This window comes from Bidens hawaiensis, unplaced genomic scaffold (genome assembly GCF_021521415.1).
Source record: "Bidens hawaiensis isolate Kalapana, Puna unplaced genomic scaffold, B.hawaiensis_p1.1 tig00011664_1, whole genome shotgun sequence".
In the NCBI taxonomy this organism is placed as follows: Eukaryota; Viridiplantae; Streptophyta; class Magnoliopsida; order Asterales; family Asteraceae; genus Bidens; species Bidens hawaiensis.
This window is the reverse complement of record NW_027491920.1, coordinates 69176-71536: the sequence shown is the minus strand read 5'-3', so window position 1 is coordinate 71536 and position 2361 is coordinate 69176. Positions and strand designations below refer to the sequence as shown.

The following is a 2361-nucleotide window of genomic DNA, read 5'->3' as shown; positions in this document are numbered from 1 at the left end:
TTGTTGAGGTGTGTTGGAACACGTGAACTGTCTTGCCACCTTATGGTCTCTTAGAAATCTCGAGAACTCATGGGATACATATTCCCCTCCATTGTCAGATCTTAAACATTGTATACTCTTTCCCACCATACTCTCGGCCTCGGCTTTGAACTCTTTGAATTTTTCAAAGGCCTCTGATTTTTCTTTCATAAAATACACCCATAAATACCGAGAGAAATCGTCGATGAATGTGATCACATACTTCATTCCTTTGATAGATGGTTGTTTCACTGGTCCGCAAACATCTGAATGAACCAATTCGAGAGGTTCACGAGCTCGATATTTAGAACGTTCGTACGGTTGTTCGCTTGCTTTTCCATACTGACATCCACCACATACCACATCCTTCTGTACTGGGAGGGTCGGTATACCGTTGACAAGTTTATTTTTCATCATTAGCTCCAACTTGTCGTATCCGACATGGCAGAAACGCCGATGCCAAAGATCAGCGTTTTCATTCATTCTTGTCTTTTCGACATATGCGGTCTCAGCCGATAAGACATACACGGAGTCTGTCTTCTTTCCTTCGACAACTGGGATTGAACTGGTTTCAAATTTTTCGAAAATCTTTACATCGTTTGGCCCGAATAATACGTAACGACCTGTTTCGGTAATTTGAGGAACCGACAATAAATTCTTTTTCATACCTGGGACATGATAAACATCTTTGAGTATGAGGTTTTGTCTGTTGCTCTTTGGTGGGAATTGAACATCTCCTATGTGAGCTATCTGATGTCTTGAATTGTCTGCAATTACCACCACACGACTACCGCCATAACTCACGGGGTCCTTTAACTTTTTCTTATCTCCGATCATATGGTTCGAACAACCAGAGTCAACTATCCACTCATCAAACTTGTTACCTTGATCTTGAATAGTGGTGGCGGTTAGAGCATACACCATCTCATCTACTGCATACATTGCCTCGACATCCCATTCTTCTTCGTTTTGGACCTCGGCAGCGTTTCCTTGTTCAGGGGGTGGGTTTCGACAGTCTTGGGGCCATATGCCCTCTTTTGCCACAGTTATAACATGGGTATGGGAATGGCCTGTTTTGCGGATATTTATTATCACCGTCTTGGGCTTCTTGATCTCTTTCCGGCTCCCGATAGTTTCTTCGGGTTTCCAATTTTCTTGGTCTTACACCACGACCTCGATTATTATACCCCTCATTATCCCGGTATCGACCTCTACCCTTTCCGACATATAACGCCTCTTCTTCGGACTTTGCTGGAACAGAACTACGACTCTCGCTCATTTGTTTAGCGAGAGCTTCTTGACTCGCTAATAGATTTTCGAATTCACCGATTGTGGGTTGGTTGGGCCACCCTTGGATCACAGCGATAAAGCTATGATATTCGGGTTTCAAGCCATGAATCAAGATTTGTTTCATCCGAACCTCCCCGATCCTTGCTTCATTATCAAGTTCCCCGATTTCCCGGCAGAGGGTCTTTACCTTGTGAAAGTATTGAGCGATGGAACGATCTTGTTGAGTTATAGATAACAACTCGTTTTCTAGCAATTGAAGTTTGGCGTCATTCTTTTTCGAGAACAATTTAGCAAGGATATCCCAAACCTCCTTGGGCGTCACGGCTTCCCGAAACTGTTCCAACACCTCTTCTTCCACAGTGGTCTTCAATACAAACATCGCTTTCCCTACCTTGATTCTCCACTTGTTCACTGCTCCGTTCAGATCGTTTCTTGGTACGGCTGTCTCTGCACCATTCACTACTTCCCACAGATCCTGACCTTGCAGATACGACATCATGCAAGTTGACCATGTATTGTAGTTTTGATTGTTGAGCTTCTTAATTCCGCCTACGACTTGGAGATCTGCCATGGTATACAAGTGGGCTCTGATACCACTTTGTTAAATTAACACAAGTGAATCGAGCAATAAACCGAACACGAACACACCGTCTTTGGGAAGACAACCCTCGACTCTTTTCTTTATTAATCAAAAAACACAAAAACTGATTACAAGACTCAACTAAAACTAAACAAATAACTCTGACCCCTATTTATACCACCATTAAATTGTTCCTTACGATACTTTATTTGACTCCTACTCAAACTCAAAAACATTAAAAACAAACCAAACTTAAATTAAGTCAAACTTGAACTGCATCCAAATCTTTAGCCTAAACTTCCGATTCACTCTCAGCCCACTTTGCTAGCCCACTATTTGATTTAAACATCAGCCCATTATTTTTAACAACCAGCCCATTAGACCCATTTGGTGTTGTATTTTCACATGTATGTCGCGAGTTCAACCGGGAGTCTTCTTTTATCACTTTCATCAAAATCATATGAGTACAACTC

At 42.1% G+C, this 2361-nt stretch overlaps 1 protein-coding gene across 1 annotated transcript; it reads right to left on the bottom strand.

The window, feature by feature from the left end:
* Positions 1-1012: 1012 nt before the first annotated feature.
* LOC143538691 (uncharacterized) lies at positions 1013-1879 on the bottom strand. The gene has a single exon (XM_077032190.1). The coding sequence runs from the start codon at positions 1877-1879 to the stop codon at positions 1013-1015; it is 867 nt and encodes a 288-aa protein (XP_076888305.1).
* Between the last annotated feature and the right edge of the window lie 482 nt (positions 1880-2361).

Excerpts from the sequence above, each read along its gene's own strand:
- LOC143538691 (XM_077032190.1), bottom strand. The coding sequence starts at position 1,879 with ATGGCAGATCTCCAAGTCGTAGGCGGAATTAAGAAGCTCAACAATCAA.